Source organism: Geospiza fortis, unplaced genomic scaffold, assembly GCF_000277835.1.
Source record: "Geospiza fortis unplaced genomic scaffold, GeoFor_1.0 scaffold11, whole genome shotgun sequence".
NCBI classification, from domain to species: domain Eukaryota; kingdom Metazoa; phylum Chordata; class Aves; order Passeriformes; family Thraupidae; genus Geospiza; species Geospiza fortis.
In genome coordinates, this window is record NW_005054304.1 from 2,992,725 (window position 1) to 3,015,806 (window position 23,082).

General features: G+C 42.2%; 1 protein-coding gene across 1 annotated transcript in view; it reads left to right on the top strand.

Annotated features, from left to right (window-relative positions):
• Window positions 1–11,352, top strand: part of TTC29 (tetratricopeptide repeat domain 29) — a 114,363-nt gene extending 103,011 nt beyond the window's left edge. Inside the window, exons 11-12 of the mRNA XM_031066457.1 lie at window positions 10,765–10,837; window positions 11,218–11,352. Of these exons, the coding sequence (XP_030922317.1) occupies window positions 10,765–10,802 (38 nt within the window). The 3' untranslated portion in view covers window positions 10,803–10,837; window positions 11,218–11,352. The remainder of the gene's footprint in view (window positions 1–10,764; window positions 10,838–11,217) is intronic.
• The last annotated feature ends 11,730 nt before the right edge of the window (window positions 11,353–23,082 follow it).

Sequence of the window (23,082 nt, forward strand, 5' to 3'; positions counted from 1 at the left end):
AATAGCACTACTGGTAAACAGACATGCAGTTTGAAGTTCTTACCCAGAAGTAGAACACACAAAAACTGACTTCTCTCTTCTTTTAAGTAAGCAAACTTGCACATAGGTTCAAAATGTTTAATTTAATTACTATTACAATTTAAGCCAATGACTAGAAAGAGAATCTAGAGCAAACATGCATTGTAGCTTACCCTAAAGGAAGAAATATTGGGCCAATGAAAGCAACCTACAGAGAATGAGAAATAACAGGCATGTGCTGGCATGTTAGGAATGTCTCTTCATAGATGTGCAAGTTTTATTTCATATTGTCCTCACCCTTCTCAATAAGAATGACTGATAGCTTCACTTTGTGATTTCCCAGCTTTTAAGAGTCTATTTTTATTTATTTTTATGACCAACCTTGCACTTGTTAAATGTAATTTTTGCTTTATGTAACATAGAAAAAAGCACATCTGCAGTATGCTGTCCCATGAATTAACAAGAATGACTGGACATAAGACAAGAAATCCTTTAAAAACATATGTTCACATTAAATATCTGGGCTAGTTCAGTAAAGGAGGTCTTATGGGGTCATTTTTGATGCAGTGCAAGTAAACCATTTCTGCTCTTCTGAAATAGTTTCTTTCAGGTTTATATTGAGCTTGTATAATGACACATTACATAAATAAGGGCTTAGTTTGTACATTAGTCTTTTACATCTTGGATTCTTACTAAATCCTTGTTTTTACTAACTTGATGCTTAAGAGATATTGATTGCTGCTCCGCATGCCTGTGGTGTTTATTTTGATATGGCTGGGATTAAAAACTAAATTAACACGCATAATCAGTTTTCTTAGAATTCAAAAGGGTGCTTTGGTACCTTTGGTTACATTCTTCTGAAGAAAAAGGAGAGCAGAAGAGATGTGATAAAAGAGGGATCAATTTATTCAATCACTGGGTATAAAAACATTAGCCCTGGGAAAGGCCCTTCCTCTAAGAGCTTTAGTTGCCCAGTCTCACTTGTGTGGCACAAAATAATTTGCATTTTTAGAGAAAATTCACGTCTTCTGCGAGCTCTAGTGAAACATGAATAAATTGCTTTCTTTTCCTCTTTTTCTGATTTTATAAAGCTGAATCCATTAGGGGCTGAGTCAAACTGTAATGAAAGAAAGGCAACAACTGAGATGATGGAAACCCTGGATTAGATTTCTTAGTAGTCCAAGCCCAGCTGTCATGGCCTACGTGTCAAGTTAGTACTCTTTGGGGAGGCCTGGCAGTACATGTGAATATTTTTTTTTAACTGCTGTGTTACAACAGGTCTCTAAAGCAGCTAGGAATTAAACAGAGATGCAGAGATTAAGAATTAAATAAAGCCACAGCAAACATTCCACCAGGGAGACTTGCAGTGGGGCAAGTAAACCTTCCCAGGGCTATTCCCCACTGCCATGGCTGGCAGGCTTACCTGTGACCTGGAGACTCTGAAACTCCCAAGTGGGGTTGTCTTATTCCAATTTATAGCAATGGATTTTGTCTGTTACACCTTGTGAGCTTTGCTATGAGGTAGGACTGTGTTTTGATCAGAACATACAGATCCCAGCATGGATTTTAAGCCAGTTACTGTTTTTATAAGGAAGACCTGGTGTCAAAGTACCAACATTCAAATGAGCACAGATTGATGTTAAATTATCAAATTACTGGTACCCAGAGTCTTTTATCTAGTGCTTGGAATTTATCCAGCTTCCAAAGAGACTCTCATATCCTCCCATGAAGGGGCATGATGGCAGTCAAGTGCCCCAGTCTGTAAAAGATTCAGACACCTGAAATCATCTCAAGTTCACCATTCACTTTATGAATTTGGGGAAATCATTATCTTTTCAAACCTAAGATAATCTTATAACAGATTTCCTCAATTGTGGAAACAGTTTATAAAAAAAATAAAATCTGCCAGAATCCCTGTGTCAGACTTGTGCTCTGGGGGAAAATTCCTTCCTTATTTCTCAGCTGGTGGCTTTGCATGATTTCTCTCATCTTAGGAGAGCATTTCAAACCAGCAGCAGCTGGTGTCTGCCTGCACTTCCACTGGTGCCTTTGTGAGAGACAGAACTGAGCAGCAACACCTAAATAATCCTGTTCCTTTTTCTCCCCTTGCATTGTGATTGTGGAAAAGATCCAAAAGAGGCCAGGTCACCATGGCTGCTCTCCTTCCCGTGCCTCCCTTCAGCTCTGTTGAGTGTCTGCCACACTGGGAGTACCTGCTGGTGACTCTCATCACTGTGGTCAAGGAGTGGAATGGGAGGGTGACATCTTTTACTTCATGAAGACATTTTGCTTTCCTGCTGCATGCTTCTAATCTCTGCTGTTCCTTGAGCAAAACAGTGTGACTGGTATGGCATAATTCAAAGTGAATTTAAAATTTCTCAAGTCAAATGTTTTCTAAAAAGATCTGTTTTGAAGCAATTTGGCAAAGCTGACATAACCATGCTAACTTCAGTGAACCTGCATTGGCTGCATCAGTTGAGAATTGGACCCAGACTAGCCAGAGCATTTATTTTTAAATTCTAGCTTCTTCTAGCTTTTTCTTAAAAGTCTCTGTAGTTCTCTAACTTTCTAAAGTAGCTCACAAGTCTTGTGCTACTGCTAATAAAACAGAAAATCTATTTCCATTTTTCAGTGTAATCTTTTTTTCATGTGAATCTATTTCTCATCAAAAGAAGCGAGTGACTGGCGTGAAAGCTGGAGGTCTCTACTTAGCTGTAAAGACAAGTCTTGGTCTTTCAAGTTGTCACACGTTTTCTGGGAGAGCATGGCCATAAATTCAAAAACTAGGAGGGAGAAACTAAACACCCTGTGTTGCTGTGGCCAGCAAAAGTATTGTTCCCAATGCCTGGCAAAGAGAATTAGGTCTGATTTCTGATTCTGTGTTCTCAATCTGTTGGTAAAATCAGCAACAAAAGCTGAGACAAAGAGGATTCTCCTAAGTGCCCATGGGTGAGGTATGTCCTATAGGATACCAGTGTCAGCATGGTCACTGCAAGGACCCTGCATAAACCAGGACTTTCATTTCCAGCAGCTATTTTTGTTGGTTATTTTTAAAAGATAAGTAGGAGCACTTTTCTTCAGTCTTAGAGGGGAGCAATATTCTCCCCAGACAAGCTCAGTCACAAGAAAATTGATACTTCCATAAGGGATTCCATACCTTCTTTTTAAAGAACATGATCTTCCAGACACTTCCCTACATCTCCTCAGGCAGAGAGGATACACTCATGCCTGGGGTGCCTTAGCAGATGTAAAGCTAAAGTCAGGTAAGGAGAAAAAAATCTCCATGGCATTCCTTTTTTTTCTTGTAGCAGATGCATTGCTGGGATTTCTCTGCTTCACTGGCTTCTGCTTCTGTACCCAGATGATACCTTTGGCTAAGCTCATGGAAGACAGTTTCCCAGGCAAAAAAAACCTGCATTATAGAGACCTTAGATGATAAACAGTTCGCAAACCACCAGGCAGAGAGATGGAGATCACTGGAGATGCTGAAAGTCTCAGCCATGAAAAAGTGCTCTTACAAGTGTAATTCTAGAAGGGCAGGTAAACTTTTAGAGACCAGAAAGCAGCAAAGCCAAACCAAAACATAAAGAATGAGAGCTGCAGAACAAGAAACTCTCAACAAAATTACACAGGATGCTCATGTCAAAATACAGAGGTAAAGCAGAAAGAACTAAAGTCAGACATAATTGAAGTCAGAGCAGTCTGATACTGTATTTGAGCCCCGGTATGATAATGGCAAACAGTTAAGCAAGAGGACGTATTTAAGTAATCTGTGTTTCCCAGCTTTCCTCTCCTGGGACACCTTTAAGGAACCTGAATTTCAGAGAAAGGAGTGCTAACCACTCTGTGACAGCCAGGTCCTTTGAAGACACATCAAGCTGCATATTCAGAAATAAATATTACACACTGCCAGTGAGCAGCTCTTCTGCTCAGAGTTTTGCTCAGTAGGTAGAAGGTGGTGCTCACAAAAGGCAGGCACATGAACTGTCCTGCTATGCTGTCTTGCAGGTTTTAATTGTGGTTTTATACCAAATATTTAACAAAAAAATGCACTATGTCTGAGTAAAGGAAAAAGGATGAGGTTTTATTTGTAGTCATACACAAAAGTTGCATGGTAAATGCAAAAAGTAAATTCTCCAGCAGAGTATTTAAATTTACAGTACAAAGACTGTAGTGAATTGGGGGAAGACGGCAAGAATTTTTCTGTGTAGTGGCTTTGTTATGAATTTGTGTCAGAATTGTCACTGTGCCTGAAATGTGTGTTTTCACGCCTACTGTACTTTATTTATTTACTGAGCACCCAATATACCTGGCTTTGCTTTTTTTTAAAGTGAAGTAGCCATGATAATTCTGCACACAATTTAGGAACAAATATGCTGCTTCTGTTATGATCAATATGTTGTCAGAAACATCAGCTACTTACTGCTTCTTTGAGAGTAGGTTTCATTCATAACTCTAAAGATGTGTGTTAAAACTTTGATGCAATATCATTGGGATAGACACATTTCTGTAAAAGTCAATAGGAATGCCTCTAAAAATACTGGTAGATGTTCTTTGAGACAATAAACTGCCTTCTCTGTGAGCAAAGTAAGGGTTTCCTTTCATATAGATTTCTGAGTAGATTTCAGGCTCAGTCTTTAGTGATAGGCAAAGGTAGAGGTAATAGAAGTGTTTTTATACTCCTTGTGTGTTCTCACCAGCTCTTCAGGGTAACCAAGAGCAAGTTTGGCTTCTACGACAAGAGTAAGCATACACCCTTTGCTCAGAAGTTTGCTCAGCAGTTCCCCCCAGGACTTGTCCTGTCTTTAGGAGACAGCAAGTAGGTTGCAGTTGTGATCATTCTGCATCTGGATGGGGACTGAAATAAAAGAAACCCTTCTCTAGGTATTTGGGAATTCTGCTTTGACTTTGGAAACCTTGATTAACCAGCTGGGCAGATGCTCACCTGTTTTGTGCTGCTGGAAATCTTTGCCTTTGACTGAGAATATTTCAAGATACTAAATGGCAAATACAAAGTTGAGCCAGAGACAAGATGCTGTACTGAAATTTTAGGCTAATAGTTTGGATTTAATGTAGAAATTGTTGACAGTAAAGGTAAAACTATGAGCTAAAAACTGGCAGCAGTTTTGTTCAGGTTTCTTCATGTTTGAAGTGATCTTCTTGATGATTGTTTTCCAAAGCTGATTTTTCTGTGTCGCCAATATTTGTGTAGAATTTTTGTGATCTCTAAGTTCCAGATACACAAAGGACACAGTGTCACATTTTGGCCTTGGGAAAAATCCCTGGTTTCTATCTATTTGGCCTGATAGAGCTGTTCTTTAAAACTGATATTCAACAAATGGTTTGAGGAAAAGATGTCACAGATGAATGTATAACAATGCACAGAACTGAAAAAGGTAAGATTGAGAGAGATTTCCATTGTTGCACAAATGTCTGGAACATGCCCAAACTATGTAAAAGAGGAAGATTAACTTGTCTGAGAACTGTTGAATATGAGTAAGTAAATAAAGGAAGTTATTAGTCAGGGAAAAATACATATTCCTGTTAGGTTTTCTCACCCAAATCAGAAAACCTTGCACTTTCATTATAGTGCCATAGTCTGAGTAGGCTCTTCAAAAGCTTATAAAATAAATTCTGCTTCTCATTCATAAATTTGCCCATCTGTGAAGCCTTTATTCAGAGAAACCTACCTGCTCAAGTGCTTGCTGTAGTTCATTAAAGGCTCCCATTTGTACTTATAAAGACTCATTCATTGCCCTGAATAATATATATGGTGTACTGAAAGAGAACCAACTCTTGCTTTTACAATCTAAATTAAACAACTTTGTCTAATAAAAGAAGCACTCACTTCCACTAGGCCATAAGCCCTAAGGGTCTTGTATTTGTGTGTTTATTATTTATTTCTTTTTTGCCAAATTGTCTTCAAGGATCTGAAAGCTGAGAGAACTGAGCCACTTAGATTGTTTCTTTCTCTGCCTGCTTAGAAAGACAGAGGCAAGCATGGGCACAACTGTACTAAACCAAATACTCATCCATAAACTTATTCTAAAATGCAATTGGATGATCTTCTGTCTTTTTCTCAGTCCCACCTTCTAACCTTCCTCATCTTGAGAGTCCATCTCTATTATGTGTGGCTTTTCCAAATGCCCATGATTAATAACTGCTGTGATTCATTAGCCTGTGTTGTTGGCAATGTTTCCCCAATGGGAACATTTGCTATCTAGGGATAGTCCATGATTGCTCTGCCTCCTGGAACAGTAAGATGCTTTCAATCTAATGCACTGTCCATGTTTTAGCATAAAATAATATTAAGGCATCCACATAATGGAACCGTCTGAAGATCCATTTTATTAAGCACTGGAAGAAAATGTGTGTGTGTTCGCATGTGCAAGGGAAGCGTAATCAGCAAACCTATTTCACCAGAAACGTTGTTTTTGTGAGGCTTTCACGTAAAGACACAGCTGTTTTGAGGTGTAGTTCTTTGGCTGTGAGCATGAAAAAATACTCCATACCCAATATCTTACCTGGTGCAATTAACTTACTCAAATTACATACAGCCTGTTCGAAGAAGGAAAAATGGGAAACAGAGGTAGGTTTATTGTACTTATTCCATTTTGCGGGTATTTATTTTAAATGCAATCTACCTTCAAGTACAGAGCTGTACTGCTCTTAAAAGATTGCTGCTTCAAGTTGCTCCACATACCTTAACATAGCATGGACCCTTTTTACATTATATGATCAACTTTTTGACAGTGCAGGGCCAGCACAGCTAATGGAATAATAGCCTGCAGGGTCCAGCTAAATGATATACGAATATAATCAACCTTTGTGATGACTATTCAAAAGTAATCCCTTTAGCTTTCAACTGCAACATATATTTCAACCAGGCAAAGCCATATGAAGAAAATCTCTGCAGACTCCACTGATACAATATGGCCTTCATATCCCCACAGTGTGTTTGCTGCTCACAGTGAGTTTTAAATTTAAGGTAATGGCTACTGTATATTCATGTGAGCATAGAACAATACGTTTGATTTGTTGGAGAAATGTTACATTAGCTACCAAGGGCCCTATTCAGTAAACTTTGACACAACCCTTATATATGGTTTACTGCTTATTCTAAATGGAATATGCCTGATAGAAATGGTTTGCATGCCCAAATTGTACAAATTCATTAATCTTTATATTAATGAAATCTCCAAGTACAACTGCCTCCATTCCACGTGAACCAAGTCAGGAAACATGGTTAAACAGGTAGGCCCAACATGCTTCTAAAATGCATTGCATCAATTTTCATTTATCAAGACAGAAAAAATACATTGGAAGATCATCTACAAGTATGGGATGAGCATGTTTTTTGCAGTCATATTATTTTCTGCTCTATTCCTACACCATTACATCATTCTTCAGATTCTATAACTCAAAGCAGCTGTGTGACCTTTAAAAATGCAAGTAAATTTTAAAATACAATAATGAGTTCTATCTCATCATCTGTGTATCACCAACATGGTAATACATCGAGTCTTGCTTTCTCTCCCTTTTGTGACAAAACATGCAGTATTGGCTAGGGGTGGATCTGAATACATGGAAGTAATTCTGTTAAAGGAAAACAGATGTAATGAAAATGCTGTGTTGCTTTATATTACAACTTTTGTATGTACACTATAGTCAAAGTTCAGTCTCATCAGCAGGAGCTGCAAATAGGGCCTTGTTTGTGTACAGGCACTTGAATGCATGTGAGAACATAACAGCATGTAACCACATCTTGTTTGAGGTGATGTGTTGGAGGATTCTGCATAAGCAGATGAGCTGTAGTGGAGGAGTAGGAGAGCCTGTGGGCTTTCCCTCTATTTGTTTGCCATGGCACTTCTTGAGCCCACAGGAAACTGCTGCATCCTCAGCATCCTGCAGCAGGGAATTCCAGTGATGAGGTGGCAGTGCACAAAGAAGCCCTTGCTTTGTATCCAAGCCCACCACCTCCCATTTTCATTAGACCCTACGTCATTTTTTTTATTTTGAAAACACAGTGAAATATGGTTTCTGGGTCACCTTGTGCTTGCTATGCTCATTCTTATTTTTGTCATCTTCTCAAAAAAAAAGTCCTTTTTTTTTTCAAACTAGTTTCAGCTGAAACTATATACCTGAAACAATAATCCTCCTATGACTTCATCACTTCATGGAGCTTTCAGTGGAATTCTTGTTTAATAAAGTCCAGCAGTCTTTGAATAATGCAAACCTTGCATTTGAATGGGTTCCTATCACACGGGCATGCAGTCTCAGGTGCTGTCTGTTTCATTTTCTTTATAATCTTTTGAGAGAATAGTGCCTAAAATTCCTGTCCTCTCTGGAGTTAGTTGTAGCTTCAGTCTTTGTGGGTGTGGCCTTCTTTCTTTTGTATGGCTTTTCACTAATCATATAATGTAAAGGAGCTGCAGCCCTTCATTTTTTTCTCCCAAAAACATCCTGAAATAATGAGATTTTTAGAAGTGTAGCATTCTGTAGATACACACATGGAAGCAGAAGGAACAGAGACGCCAATTCTAGCTGCACTGAAAATCCAACCAGACAATTTTAATTATATTTTATCAACAGCAGTGGTAATCTGTCAGGGACATCCTATTATGATTAATTATATTTACATTCTATTAATACATATTAATGTTATCTCCACATTTTGCACAATAAGATGGAAGGAGAATGCTTGATGGTGTGATCTGTGGTGGTATATATGTATTATCATTATGAATATGAGATGCTTTTATTGTTTCCAAATAGCATAGGCCAAACAAATGCCAAGAAAACATTTATGGCTCACTATTCCATCAGTTATCCTTGATATGCTTAATATGTGCTGGAAGGGCAGAGCTGTTAATCAGCCAATAATAGCTTGGTGCCCAAGTGTGAAGGCAAAAGGCCGAAAGGTGCACAAGAAAAGCAATTTCTGCTGTAACTCCCCATCTGTCATGTGCACATCCCCACTGTCTCTTGCACGTGTCAGTGTCTGTAGCTGTCAGAGACACACTTTTCTGTGTGTTTGCCTGGAAATACAGATGTTGCTGTACCCAGCCACACTTTGCACCACCTTTCCACCAAAGTGCATCCACTGGAAAGAGCAGCAACACTGCGTGGGTGTGGAGCTGGGGTGGGACAGCACAGTTCTCACCCCTGTGAGCACTTCTGGGCTGCTTGCCATGGGCTGAGTTGCTAAACCAAACCAAGCCATGCAGGTTTTATTAGATTTTTTTCATTTAAGGCTTGGTCTGCTAGGAAAGGAATTCATTTACTTTAAGCCTGGTTTCAGAACGTGTCACATGGAATAACTACATTGCTAAATACAGAGTAAACCACTAACACACACACTGCCCTCTTACAAAATGAGACTCCATAGGGGAATGCCAATTCTCAGATATTTTTCATAGATTTACTTATCCTGTTCTTATTTGCATACAACTATGGATAAAGTCCTAGTTAGCAACTATACTTAATAAAAAGCTGTGAAATGACAAAACAGAAATTTTATTGAGTCATGAGTGGTGCAGTAGTATTAATCTGTTCCAGATATTGTACCAGCAGAGACACTGCTTCAAACATTATTTTTAACCCCCACCAGAACTGGATGATTTATTTTGGCCACAAGTTAAATTATGATGCCAAACAAACACCGTTGGTATTGCTGTGACTGAAAGCTGAAGTCCGGTTTTAGGCATCACTGTACAAAGAGGTACAAATTGAGGAGCATCCAGTTAAAAAACATGAGTTCCTTTCAAATATTGAAGAGACTGTGTTTGCTTAGCCTCCAAAAGAGAAGATTACAGAAAGGAAAATAGTCTCTCAAGCTATAAGGAGTTATTCTGAAAGAGGGCTGCTCTCCATTGTTCTTTATAGCTGTAAAAGGGAGAACAAGAGAAAAATCAGTTTAATTTGCAATAAATATTTATCTTAAGTATTAGGGAAGAAACAGAGCAATGAGGCTCTGAAGCACTGAAACAGAGAGATTAGGGATGTTGGGAAACAGCCTTCATCAGAAGCCTTGGAGAATAGATGTCAGGGATGGACTAGATAGATATGTGCGCTTTCTTCGTTTGAGGAGGTGAAGCAGATCAGTGGTTCCCAAAATAAGGAACAATGCCCCAGGGATGGTGTAGGTGGAATGAGGCAGAGGGAAGTGTGTTGCTGGAGAGTCCCTGGGAACAGAGCAGGAAGTGCAGCCAGGAGGTGGGAGTTTGGTGTGGATACACAGTGAGGAAGGAATGAGACAGCATCACTGGAGCAAATGAACTCTGTGGCTGTCGAGAACTGCAGAGTCAAGCCATGGCCTCCCAGCCACCTGTTCCCTGATTGCATCCCATGAGGAAGACCCCACTGAGAGACTGCAGCCTTCTCTTGCTTCCTGCCCTGCTCAATTCCTCCCCTGCATGGTGTTCCTCCTGCCTGCCATCTTTCAGTGCTCTCCTGGCCATCATCTTCTCCCAGATGCATCTCCCTTGTTGGCTCCCCAGCTGGTCCCACCCAGACCTGTCCTGTTGGAGAACTGCTGCACAGGAGTGCAAGAAATGGGATCAGAAACCTCTGTCAGTTCTGTGTTTCTCGAATTATATCTTATGTGACTCACCTCTGTGTTTTTTCGATTTCCTTTTCTTGTGACTTTTTTCTGTAGGTCATGTTTTTCAATTAATCCATTTAGGCCTTTTAACCATTAAAAGTGTTGTAAATCTAAAAACTAATGCACTTTCTTTTTTTAAACAGAACCTGGTAAAGAAACAAGTGACTCAAAGCCTCTGTGAGCCTCTGTCCAAGACTCCAGTTCAAGATCTTCCTGGTACAGTATTTGCTCTTAATCCACAGACTTTATACCAATCTGCTGATTTTTACAAAATGTCATTGCTATCAATACTTAACCTGATTTTGACAGGCAATTACACATCATCTCTGTATTATTATGTCTAAATAATTATATTTTTCCTACTCATAAATGAACTAATTCATGCTTCCCTCAGTTTTTTTACACATATTCCTAGTTTTAGAATTTAATTGCCTTTGATCGTGTAATTACTTTTAATTTACAGAAATAAGCCTTTGAGACAGAAACAAGTCTGATTAATTAGATGCCAACCCCAAATATAAAACATGTATATATCGATGTATATGCATAAACTTCTAACATTTTAGTATTTTTCTATTTGCTGTTTTTTATTTTAGAGGATGCCTGCTTATTGACAGAGCAGCTGATGTATAATGAGTACAAGATCCTTGAAGAGTAGTGCAACAAAGGAGGAATTTCAGCAAAGGTTTTGTTATTAAAACGCTATTATAAAAAAAAAAGCATCTGTCATTTAAATAAATTGTTTTAAGAGACAAAGAGTCATAGAATAGAAAGTTTTTACTTTGTGCCCCCATTTCTTAATATCTTCCAAAGTGTCAAAATCCTCCTGTTAAGATATTTAACATGAATGGGAATCCAAGATGCTCAATACCTTGTAAGATCAGGCTCCAAATGTGTATGGAGAGTTTTCTGTAAATCCCAGATTGTGGTCCCTCTCAGAAAAACCTATTCATAGAGCTACCAGTGATTTTAGCATGTGTGTAATGGTTGGGGTTGAGCTGTAGCTGAAACAGAATAGATCCAGCCTGGGTGGCACACTATGGTGCAATTTTGATCCAATCTATATCACAGGTTGGACTCAAAACACACCCAGGTTTGTTTAAAATCAATCTGAATGCAATGCAGTGCCATGTGCTGAGGGATAGCCCTGCCTGGAGGTGGGACCAGATGTGGTCCCTCCCAGCCTGACCCATTCTGTGACTCTGCGCTTCCCACCATCAGGTAAACTAAAGTTCTGCTTAGGTTCTTTCAGGTAAATAATCTGAAGCATTGATTTTGGAGTCTGTGTAAAAAATTGTGTCTGGTTTTGAGCTGATGAAACTCCTGACAGTGGGTTCCCCACATGACCCACTGACATCTGTGATCTTCACAGTCCTCAGGGAGCTCAGAATTCTCAGAGCCTGCTGCTATCGCTGTTGGCATTAGCAAGAGTTAGAGGACAGAATTTGGAAGTTATCACTTTGCAAAATACACATAAAACCAGGATTTGGAACCTTTGAATTTTATTTAAGAAAGTTGGTGATTCATAATTTCACATATTAGAAAACCCCTTCTTTGGAACTAAAGAAAGCTTTATCACTCCCAATAGCCAACCATTCCTTTCTTTAAATGGAGGTTTCCAGACTCAGAGTTTGTAGCGAGGTCCATTAGACCTATAATCAGGTTTTATGATGGTGTTTGAGCGAGCATTAGCTTTTGCCATAGTAATAACTCAAGTCACAGTTTTCTTCAGGACTGTAATCCCAGTATTTGGTTGACATGTGACAATAGAGTTTCTCCCTGTTAAAGAATACTAGAAATGTATCATTAACCAGCTCTTATTAGACCATTTTTGATCCAAAATGCTGTATACGTGCAATTTAAATACAAATAGCTCAATAATTTTATTCTTTGGTTTATAGGTCTTTATTGTCTGAACACCATGGTTATTATAACAATGTTAATTTAGAAGGCTTTTGCAAGGCTGAAAAGGTTATATAGAAATATCCCCACGTGCAATTATGCACACACATAGGCAACAAATCTCTTTGCTGAGTGGTAAAATGAGGTAAAAATTTTATGGAAACCAGAAAGAGAAACAGGACTACGAATTAAATATAAACATCTGTGTTGTCTACCTCTTAATTTTCCCCCTTATATTTTAATAGTATTGATATGAAATAAGAAAAACATTCTAAAACCAGCACAATTTTTCAAATTATATCTTAAAATCCTGTTAATCTACAAGCTCTTATAATCTCTGTAAGTATAGCATGACTGCAAATTTTAGGTATTTGGTTTCTTTTATCAAAATATTGTCAAAAGAAATGACATAATTGAATTTGGCCTTCATAGTAAAAGAAAATAAGTACATAAAATAACATAAACTACGCCAATATTCTAGAAAAGACACTTATCAATTTATCAAGGGCAAGTTTCTAAATTCTTAATGGCTTTTAACCCCATGTACATTTCTGCAGGAACTGAACATTCTGATTTTGTGTCTCAAAAGCTACTGTGCAGTTATGTTCAATAGCATCCATGATTTCACTATTTTTTGCCAATCTGTGCTCGTTACTACATGATAACTCTGATATGCTTGTGAAAAATAGTCATGAATTAATTCCTTGGAGCATTAACTCTCCCATACTTTTTAACACTTTTTCACTTTTCTACTTTTATGGAGCTTTTAATAAAAAAAGGGGGAGATCTATCATCCTATAGCAATGTGTGAGTTCTGTTCTTGAAAGTCAGGAAGCTTTGGGAGCGTATTGTGTTTATTGTGCTAAATATACCTGTCTGCCATCCCAGGAACAATTAGTCCAATGAGTAACACTCAGTCTGGCAGAATGCAGGTGTTGTTCAGCCCCTTGCAGACCTTTTCAGTGGGAAAACAAAGGCTCTTCCCCCTTCAAATTACGGGGGCCAGGAGGTTAGCAGGATGTTGTTTGGACAGGATCCTGGAATAAAGCTCTCAGCTGCTGGGAGCAGTCAGAGCTGCAGGGGTCACAGCAGCGCCTCACACACCCCAGCTGACAGCACAGTGCTCACTGCACTTGGCTGAAGTTCCACCCAGTGCAGCTGCAGAAGAAAAGTCACCACTCTGAATTAGCAGAGCTCTCCCAACATCACTTCCCTTTGCTGATCTCTCATCAGACACAGCCCTGCTTGTAAGAACTGTGGGGATCAGAGCTCACATTGGTGTAATGGAGCTTCTGTCTTTTGTCTCTTTCCATGGGAGGTGCTTTAATTCCTTTAAGGAGCTCCTCTTATGGAGCACAGTTATTCTCCACCCTGACTCCTTCTTTTGCAATGCTTCCTCCAGGTTTTACCAGAAAGCACCCGATCCCCTGATCCTTAATTTCCAATCAGGAAGGAGGACTTGTAAGAGAATATGGATTGCAGTTTACAGCTTTGTCTGTGCTCTCAGAAATCACAGGCAGAGCTGACTTTAGTTAGGAAAGCAAACAGATCAATTTAGCCTGTAATGCCAGTCTGTTTCAAACCAGAGACTTGTCAAATAGAGCAGATGAATATCTGAATAGTTCTGAAGTGTTATGTCTCTAAAATCTACATTTTGTGGGCACCTAGGATATGTTAGGTTGGCAATTAAGGTGGCTTTTTGAGTAGCGCTTTAGTAGGTTTCATTGTGGATGCATCCAATGGTATTGACTAACAGTTTGTAGCAGAGAGGAAGGTTGTATCTCAGAAAGGATTCTGTTTATAATTATGAAAAGCATGTTTTTTGTCCATTAATAGGGTGTATCTTGTTAATTATGATGATGTATAAGGTATTTCACCTGTGATGCCATTTAGAAAATTAATGTTTGAGTCACAGAAAGGTCATTGCCATTCTGGAAGGAATCCATTCATCTCTAAATAGGCCATCCGAATATAGACTAAGAAATACTCTATATATAATTACCTGGAAATAGATGGAATAAATAAGATTGATGATAGGTATTAATAAAGCCACATGTTAGTTTCCTGCTAGGAAAAAGTAGATTGTAACTGGAAGAAGCAATAATATACATGTAAAAATGCAAGAAATAGGTTAAAAATCTTGAGTAGTTCTATGAGGTGCAACTATTATTCATGAGGTAAGAACTCAGCCCTCAGAAGTGGTGTGCATCAAGGACTTTATCCTGAGATTCAGGCAGGTATTTCTGAAGACAGCTCCTACAAAGAAGACAAAGAAGAGAATGAGGACTTTTTTTTGTTTTAAACAAACCTGTGTCTTGTTTGACAACATAACTTCAATACCTCAAATACCTGAAATACCTCTGTATTTGCCATACAAATGCTTACAAGTAGATAGAATGTGTGTGCTGTCTTTGAAGATAAACATGTTCATGGGTATTTCCATGTGTGAGCCCTCTTTTGGCACAGGCCTGAAGTCTCCAGGAGCTGAGGAGGATCCTGGGGTGGACAAGTCTCAAGTGGTCCCAGCAGCTGCTCATTCTCCAGCTCAGTTCTGCAACTTGGTCTCCTGCAGCATGGGAGACGTGGGACAGAAAACCAGCACCCAGCAGATTTTCAGTAGCACATGGCTGAGCCAGAGACTGGGAACTGGAGCATCCTAAGAGGAGTAGAGGAGTGTCTGGGAGTGGCAGTAGTTCCTGACTCCTGCTCGGCTCCAAGCCCAGCTAGGATTGAGATCTCCTACACCAGACAGATGAGAGGCAGCCCTTGTTTGTGGGAGGCAGCTTTTGTAACTGGCACATCCAGCCCCTCATTTGGGACATACTTATCCATACACAGAGGTAAATCAGCTTGGAAAGGTTGCTGCCTCGTGCACTGAGCTGTTCTATCCCTGGCAACATTGCTCCTGGTCTTCCTGGACTGTCAGAAAACATTGTCCCAGCTGGCCACAAGTTCACAGTTTACAATTGTAGTGACTTAAATCTGGACTTAACCATAGCAATGACTTCAAAAACATCTTCAAAGAGCCCTCCCTGAAGCCCAGTGGTCACTGTTATTTTGCTGTTTGCTTTCATAAGAGCTGTCTGCCTCCCGGCTCCTCAGTGTCACTTGGCTGAGGAAATTAGACACTCTCTTTCCACACAAGTACCAGGAGAAAATGTTTCCTTGGCACTGATGGCTGCTCGCAGTACAGATTAAACCAAAATTTATTTATGGTAAGGGAAGTTCAGGATTACCTGCTTCCCACCTCCTGGTTGCTTCTCTCTCACAGCAACCCCTTTAACATTCAGAATTGCAATGAGCTTTCACATCTGCTGAGCCTTGATACCCTCAGAGGAGCTCTGTGATATTAGAATATTTTGATGAATTAGGGCTTTGCTTTTACTTTGCTTCTACAAACCTCTGTTCTTGGAGGGCAGCATCACCGACACACTCAGGTTCTGCACTGCTTTTGGCAGAAACATGAACACCCGCTCAAGGCTGCACTTCCACACACACACACCAAACCACCTTGGAGCAGGTGATGTTTAATCAGTGTCCCTGGGTGGGGTCATTCATACAAGTCATGTTCTAGGGTTTTTATCTCCTTCTTCCTGACTAGAAAATTCAGGATAGTGGGACCTGCTTAGAAAATAACTTTCTGAAACTATCTGTGCCACAAAACTTCATAGTCTATACAAAGTAAATAAAAAAACAAGCTGTAAAGGTGAGGAAAGTAAAAGATTAAAAAACCTAAACTAATATATTTGCAAGAAGTATGTTTGTCTCAGTCACCCTCTCTATTTCTCCCAGATCCCATGTCCCACTGTAGGGAGCTGGAGTATTTCCATCAGTGAGACAATGCACTTTCCCTTGAAAGCTGCTGGGTTTAATCTCACCATCAGATGCTGGGATTTATTTCTGCAGTCCCTGTTGTACATTTCTTAATATTAGACAAGAGTGAAATATCTTCAGGACTGTGAGACTGAAGTTAACTATTTTTTCAAAGGAAAAAGGTGCTGGAAATGTATAGTGGTCTTCATCAGCTAAAAGACACTGTGGAACCAAGCCCAGGCTCATGAGCCTGTCGTGGTGTTGACTACATGAGCCAGGAAGAGGCTTTTCCACCTCTAAAATAGGGTGAGCTTGGTTCAGTCTAATCTCAGGCATAGGTCAGAGCTGTTGTTCAGGGAAGACAAGACAAGCTGTTGTTCCTCTGATTTCTGAGCCTTTGAAGACCATTCCACGTGTGTGCTAAATCTCCTTCCTGTGACAGCTCTCCTGTAACAGAAGGACAGGTCAGCTCTTGACTTCTGAAGCAAAGGCTTCAATGTCTCCACAGGTATTGCAAGCTGAAGTAAAAGCCTGCATGTGGCAGCTCTGAATTATGGGTCACCATACCTTTCCTGATCTCTCTACTGGGGCCTTTTGAATTTCTACCTGGAAATCATCTTCAGCACCATTGAAGGGCAGGTGTTGGTAACAGCACTATGAGCTGAAAAGGTTTATTTCATAGTTTAATGTGGTCCTGCCATCTTTAGCTGGCTTTTTGCCTCCCTGCATGATGATCACTCATCTGGGGTAAGTACTTTCCATGTTTTGTCTGGTTTGCCATGGCCAGTCCTTGGTTAGGAGCTTGATCCTATTTTCTCACCATTTTCCACATACAGCATTGCATCATTAAAAAGAAATAAATCTTTTTTCAGGTAGGTGGATATTCATAGCAGAACTAAGTCACAATCTCACCTCCCAGCCAAAAGGCTTCTGGTTGACACACAAATACAAATTACAGTAAATTATCTGATCTTTTTGAGCCTACTGTATCCTTTCCCCATTTGCTCTTTCTTCCACACTTTTCCTTAGACCCATTTTTTGCCTTCTTCACCTTCACTCAAAGTGTCCCCTCTGTCTCCACAGTTCCAATGCTTCACAGCCTTCCTTCATTTTATCCTTGCTGCTGAATGAAGATGTGATACAGATGAGAAGTAAAAATGTGGAGCTCTTTCAAATTAAGCTTTGCTGCAAACATCTTACCTGTAAAAAGTCCATTACTGCCTCAAGAGTAACAAAGGTACTTAAGCCTGCAATGTCAGTGATCTCTGGACACCAGCCTGCTGCTGAATGCCTTCCAAACTCTGCCATTCCACAACTTGATTTGACCTCCCACAAGTTCCCCTTCAGGCCTGGCTGTGGACTGTGCAGTCCTGTGTATTGGAACCCCAACTGGCAGTGCTTTTACCCAGGATCATCCTGGGTAAAACTGCTTCCCCATTAATTCCCTCTGTCTGGAAGCACCCTGATGTCTCCTTAATAGGGCTTAGCATTATTTATAGCAATTTACAGGTGTGCTGCTAAAAGATGGAACTGTAAATCACCTCAGATGTTGTTCCATGATCAAGTGCCTCTGCATTATTTAACAAATTGTCCCAACATGACTGAACAACACACAATGAAAAAACTTGCCACAGAAATGTAATATTTAAATGAACACATAAATACTGTGTATTAAGTTAAGATTTGTAATTACAATTTTTATTCTTCTGGCAGTTTTGTACTCCAGGAGGATTTTTACCTTCAGAAAAGCGGGGTACTTGTAACCAGGGGGTGTCAGCAGGGCAATACAGTGACTTATGTGTGTGACAGTGTCATGCAGCTGGCTTTGCAGAGGTGTTTGGCAGAAAAAACCACCAGGTTGCACGTGTGCATCTTAGTTACAGCTCACTGCCTAGGGTGTAAGGTAGCAAGCAATGTTGTTTTACAGTATCTGAGTGATTCTGCCTCGGTAGAAAGAAGACTGAGGAATGATGAAATGCCAGCCAAAAGTGCCTACAGGTACCTCAAAATAAAGAACTACACATGTTCTGAGATGTTGGTTTATCGTATTTGCCCGTAATCTGAGCACAGTGCTTTCCCAGATCAAGGCAAGGCAGGCAATTTTGAAGTGAGAGGAAAGGTGGAACAACATCTTCTTCCTAGAAAGCCTGGACTGAAAATGAACCACATTCAGTGTTATATTTCTCCTGTGATTGCAGGTGGTTTTCCTGCTTTGGATATAAGGTACCATTATGTGAGAAAAGCTTCTCATTTTTCTCTGTTCAGTCAGGGATAGTTCAAAGATTGTCATGCTTAAAATATGCACATGGGTGAGATCTTACTGAGATCTGACACAAAACCCAAGGAAGCAGCCCAGCCACCTGGTGATTTCCTCTGGGCAAGAAGGAAAAAAGAAGACTTGGCTCAAAAACACCCATAGGGCAGAGAAGGGTAGTGATCTGGAGGGGTGAAGGGAGAGTTGGTGTCAGCGCTGCCCAGGGATTCAGTTTGGATGTGTATGAGTCAAAGAGTCTTTTCCAAAGTTGAGAAATTAACAGCCCCAGCAATTTCTCAGTTGCTTTTCAAGGAGTGGTTGTTTTTTTTTAATTTAATATTTTGGGTTTTCCCAGTTTTAACGTTAGAGCTCTCTTAATGTGAAACCCAAGACCTTCTGAAACTGTTGCTGAGGATGTTTAAAATGTTTCTACAGAAATGAGTTCTCCTTCTTCCATGTGGGTAACAGTGCTGTTTGTGCTCACAGGTGTCCATGGACAGGAGGACCCACGGAATAAATGCCAGCCTCAGCCATGAGAACTGCATTCAGGCTGCTGCTGCACTGGGGGGATGAGGATTGTTGGAACAGAAGCTGTCTGGGAGGCAGGAAAGGGCGAAGGAGGTGCCCCAAGTGCTGAAATGTCCACACGAGCAGCATCTCTTCCTCAGGTGGCTCAGTCATGGATGAGACCTGGCTCCCTGGTTCCCCCTTCCCTTCCTGGGGGAACCACATTCCACATGGCTGTCCCTGTCTGTTTGTACCTCCCCAGCCTGAAACCAGTTTTAAAAGTGTTTTAAGCCCTCTTCAGGCCAATAGAACAGATGGGGAAGTGGTTTAGCTGTGGATGTATCCCCACAGGCTTTGTCCAGCAGAGTGGACAACCAAGATAACAGACCCCATGTGTGTCCCACACAAGGGAAAAGGCAGAAAATCACATGTATTGAAATCCCCAGGCAAGAGGATTTTATTAATGCTCCATCCTCTGATGTCAGCCAGAGTTTGTGCCTTATTTGACACCACAGAACCCAACATAAAGGCCCAAATTCAGGGAAGTCAGCTTTCACCTCCCCTACGCAGCACACCTGAGGCTGAGCTTTAAAAAAACTGCTGTGCTCTTAGGGAAATGGGTGTTTCATGGAGTATCTCATACTGCCAGTGCCCTGGGAGTGAGAGATTGAAGGGAAGTACTGGTTCAGTGTTTTGGATATGTTCTCAGATGGGGCAGGGTTGGTCCCAAGTCGAAGAGCCCTCTTAGGACTTGGGAAACCTCTTTCCATTTCCTCATCCATCCTTAACTGCTCTGTATTCCTCTGCTGCAAGGTTGGATAGCAGCACATTCCTGGGAATGTTGTGGGGATCAGTATGCTACTATCAGGGAGGGGTAAAAGCACTGAGTTGCCATAACAACCCTGAAAGAACTGTAAAACTCTAGAAAAATGCATCCTTATAAAACTAAAACACAATCCATTGGAATGCAGCATTAAATACACTGTCACTCACCCCCAGCCTGGTTTTTCCTTTTCCTGCATGAGCTTTTCCACACTTTGCCACTGCTCCTACCATTGGAGCCTATGACATGTACAAAACAGGATTCTTGGAGCACATGCTGGAGTTTGGCCCATGTGTTTTCCTTCACAGAGCATCTCTGCCTCAGCACTAGAAACCTTGTCAGTGCCGTGTTTTGCAGAAATAAATAAATAAAGGAGCGAACGAAAATGTCATATACATAAATATGCCACAATAAGTTTAGTCTCTGGATCAAAGTGCTGAAAACGACACAGCTTTGAAACAGAAAGGTAGGAATCAAAATTACACATCCCCATGCATCAGCCCGGGTGCCAGCTGTTTTACTGAGCCGTGCGTGCTGTGGCTGATTAAATGAAAACATTTTAACAGCTGTCTGAAAGGAGGAAAACCCTCTCCCCACCTTCCCAGGGCTGCCTCCTGCTCCATCCCCAGGAGCTGCCTGGGAGGGCAGCCCCATCCCATGCCTGACCTGTCCCTGGTCACCAGCACACATGTGGGACCACTGGGATGCAGGGCTGCTCTGGGATCATCCAAAGGACAGGCAGGAGGGTCCTTGGAGAGGTCAGAACCTCACAAAGTCCTGGTGCCGTTGCCTGGCAAATCTGCATGGGGCAAGAGCCCAGCAGCTGTCTGGCTCTAATCCAGACTATTCCACGAGTTAGAAGTGCTAATGCCTGGGGCAGGGAGACAAAGCAGCTCAGCTGGGTGAGGGAAGCAGCTCTGGTCTTCATATCCAGGCCAAACACAGCCTGACCTCCCCAGCAGGGAAGAAAAGGGCTTTACAGAAGGGAGAAAGCTTTAGGTGAGTGGTGGGTGGTCTCTGGTGGCTGCATCCCAGCCAGTCTGCAGAACCAGCTGGGAGCTGTTCTCCAGCCTGGGGCCAAGCAGCTCTGTGTGATGGCTGACTCCCTTCCTCTATTCCCCTGCCTCCCCAAAACAGTTGGGCACCCCTGAACAGCCTGCTTGGGGCAGATCCTGTGCCCAGCCCATGCCAGGCACTGCTTGGGCAGGTGTCCCTCAGCTCCAGCCAGCACAGAGCTGCCTGTGGTGTCCTGCCCTGCTTCAATCCCTGGGGCAGGCACAGCCAGGAGCGGCTGAGCTGTGCTACCATCCCAGCCTCCAGAGGGGCTGAACTGGGAGGCCTCCAAGGATCCCGTACCTTCAGCTTCACCGGGAGGGTGGTGAGACACTTTTTGTGGTAGAAATTTGGAAGGGTTAGTGTCAAGAACCAGATGTGTCCATTCACAGTCATTCTTACAGATGCCGCATTTTAAGGCTCTATTCTTAAAGAATCTGTATTTCTAAAAGGAAGAGCAATCAGGAAAGAAATATTGCAACTCAGGATGTAAAAACTATTTCAAAAGGTGACACCTTTTGGTTTTGTTTTTTTTTACCTAACATCTGCTGTGTCTGTATGTTTGTGTGTACCTGTGGGGTGGAGGCTTTTATTATGCCAAAGTTTGCACAAGCCCTGCTCATCACACCCTTCTTTGGCCCAGGGACCTCCCTGCTGCTGCCCAGCAGGCATTGCCACACGTGTCACTGCCAGAAGTCCCTGACAACGGTGTCCAGGGTGAGAACAGGACATGGTTCATTTGCTGCTGCACATCTACAAGTTCTGCCCACAAAATATGGCAAGAAACTGAACTTTTTGCTTTTGTAAAAGCTACAGCCACTGCTGCTATAAAATGTTGGTATGGTCATAACATGAGACTCTTCCGTGGTTTTCCCTCCCCATCTGGTGTGGCCAAGTCTATGTTTGACATCCTGGTTTGGAATGGCTTTGTTCAATGCAGACAAAGCTATCTCCCTGTAACTGTCCTCCCTAAAAAATGTGCATTCTCAAAGTTTACCCCACCTACTTCCATGGTTTTCCCTCCAAAATAATGTGGTGCCACAGGCCAGAGAAAATCTATGAGTGAGTGAAAAGATGGCTAAGAAAAGGCTTCCTGTCACACTGTGAGCCTTCCTCAAATCCAGCAGGCCATCCCCATGTGCCCACACACACCCTGAGGGGACTCTGTCCCCAAGTGCCACATGCAGACAGACACAGCAAACAGAGGCCAGCCAGCTCAGGGCCCTGTGCCACTCTGCTGCAGCTCCTGTGTGCTCCTGGTGACAATCACTAAGGACACATCTGCAAGGACAACTCATCACATCACCCTCGGGCCGCCTGGTGGCTCTTTGTGCCTCCTCTCTTGCCCACCCACGGTGGTGTTTTCCCTCACTGCCTTGAGGGTATTTTTCTCTTCCTCTGCCCAGAGAGCTTTGGGGACCAATATAGAAGTGGTGACTCTAGGGCAGGTCATCTCCAGGCTCTAGGACTAGGACACCCCATGCTGGAGCATGCAAAGTGCAGGAAATGCACCCAGCTGGTCAGCACCAGCCGTGGGACACGTGAGGGCCAGGGATGGATGTACGTCACCCTGCTCTGATGGCGAGCACCCCTGGGCTCATTGCCCCAAAGCTGAGCAGGGCTGATCACACATGTGGCTGTTTACACATCACACTTCTAGGAGAAATACCTGGGGTGTCCGTGTGTGCCTGGGACCGCGGGGTGAAGGAGACCCCCCTTTGACAGAAGCCTGTGTGAAAAGCCACTCGGAGCCCCTGCCGCGGGCTGCAGCGGGGTTTGAAAGGCTGCTGATCGCTGCAGCTTTCCCCCCACCGCAGCCCCTCTGCCCTGCACGCCCTGGGGGCTCCGGGGGCCAGGGGGCCTCTCTGAAGGGCGGGGGGTCCCTCCTGAATCGCCGGCGCCCTCCGGCCGCGGGGACAGCGCGACCCCCGCACGGAGCCTCGGGGCGGGCACCGCGGGGCTCCTTCCCTCATGCCCGGGGGCAGCGGCCGCGTCGCACGCCTGTCACCGCCGCCTCCTCCCCGTTATTTACATCCGTCTTTAGCACTCTAATTACCCGCTTTATTGCTTTTGCCCGGGGGAAGCCCGAGGATGGCGGCGCAGGGGAGG